The following is a 1,068-nucleotide window of genomic DNA, read 5'->3' on the forward strand; positions in this document are numbered from 1 at the left end:
AAAAAAAAAAAAAAAAAAAAAAAAAAAAAAACACATCATAGTAAAATTAATACCTTCTCAGCTTCGCATTGAAGCTAAAATTAGTTAATGTTAGTTAATATTTTAAAATATATCTTTTAATTTTTTAATAATATTTGACATAATTGATTAATTATTTTTAATTATGAAGTATTAAACTACGAAAAAAATTGACTCCATGGTCCTTGAACAATCGCTACTGCCCCTTGTATTAGACTTGTAAATAAAAACATAAGGACTTTATTCTTTTTCTTAATCTTAAATATTCTATCATATTTTAATTCGTTAATAAATTAAAAAAATATTACCTTCGCTATTAAGCTGATAAAAAATTTAATTCATTTTTCATATCTACAATCTAGGTATTTTGAAATATATTGCACCAATATAATTGATAAATACATAAACAGAATGTAAAATTAAAAAGGTAAAAACTATCTGCTTCATAACATGAAATTTCCCACAGAAAAATAGTATGCAAAATAAATTATTTATTGTCATTCATTTAGCTATAATTTAAAAAGCTCACGGTTTCTTTTAAGGGTCAGTTAAATGTAAAACAATACATTAAAAAGTAAACCGACTAAGTGGAGCATAAAATTATTTTGTTTATGTGGTATATCAGGAATGATTTATGATTTTATAATTTATCAAGGAGCATCGACGGAAATTAAGTCAAAATATTCTTAATTTGGACAAGGTGCATCCGTAGTAATGCAATTATCCGAAAGAATTAATGTGCCAAACTGCATGTTGTTTTTCCAATCTATCTGAGACCAACATTAATTTTAGCTTCGATGCGAAGCTGAGAAGGTATTAATTTTACCATGATGTGTTTATTTTTTTTTTTATTTTTTTTTTTTTTTTGTGTCTGTCACTACTTTTTCTCAGCTCTCACTGGACCGATTTCTTTTAACAATACGTCAAAAGATCACAAATTGTATCTAGTTGAAGACATTACCCTTAAAAATTTAAAAATTTTCCCTCGTTCCCCGCAAATGGGGGAAATATCCAAAAAAATTACAAATTTAAAAATCGACAAATTTTGTC

At 25.2% G+C, this 1,068-nt stretch overlaps 1 protein-coding gene across 8 annotated transcripts in view; it reads left to right on the plus strand.

Annotated features, from left to right (window-relative positions):
• The window catches only part of LOC126898553 (uncharacterized), a 31,651-nt gene that overhangs the window by 9,100 nt on the left and 21,483 nt on the right, over positions 1–1,068 (plus strand). For 7 of the 8 annotated variants that reach the window (XR_007702302.1, XM_050672742.1, XM_050672732.1 and 4 more), the window contains exon 2: positions 674–831. The exons of the other annotated variant lie outside the window; for it this stretch is intronic. Coding sequence is in view for 6 of the 7 variants with exons in the window: in XM_050672742.1 (XP_050528699.1) it covers positions 755–831 (77 nt within the window). In the remaining variant the exon portion in view is untranslated. The remainder of the gene's footprint in view (positions 1–673; positions 832–1,068) is intronic. 8 annotated transcript variants of the gene reach the window in all.

The sequence above is a fragment of the Daktulosphaira vitifoliae genome, unplaced genomic scaffold (genome assembly GCF_025091365.1).
Source record: "Daktulosphaira vitifoliae isolate Bord-2020 unplaced genomic scaffold, ASM2509136v1 Scaffold_1, whole genome shotgun sequence".
Lineage (NCBI taxonomy): Eukaryota > Metazoa > Arthropoda > Insecta > Hemiptera > Phylloxeridae > Daktulosphaira > Daktulosphaira vitifoliae.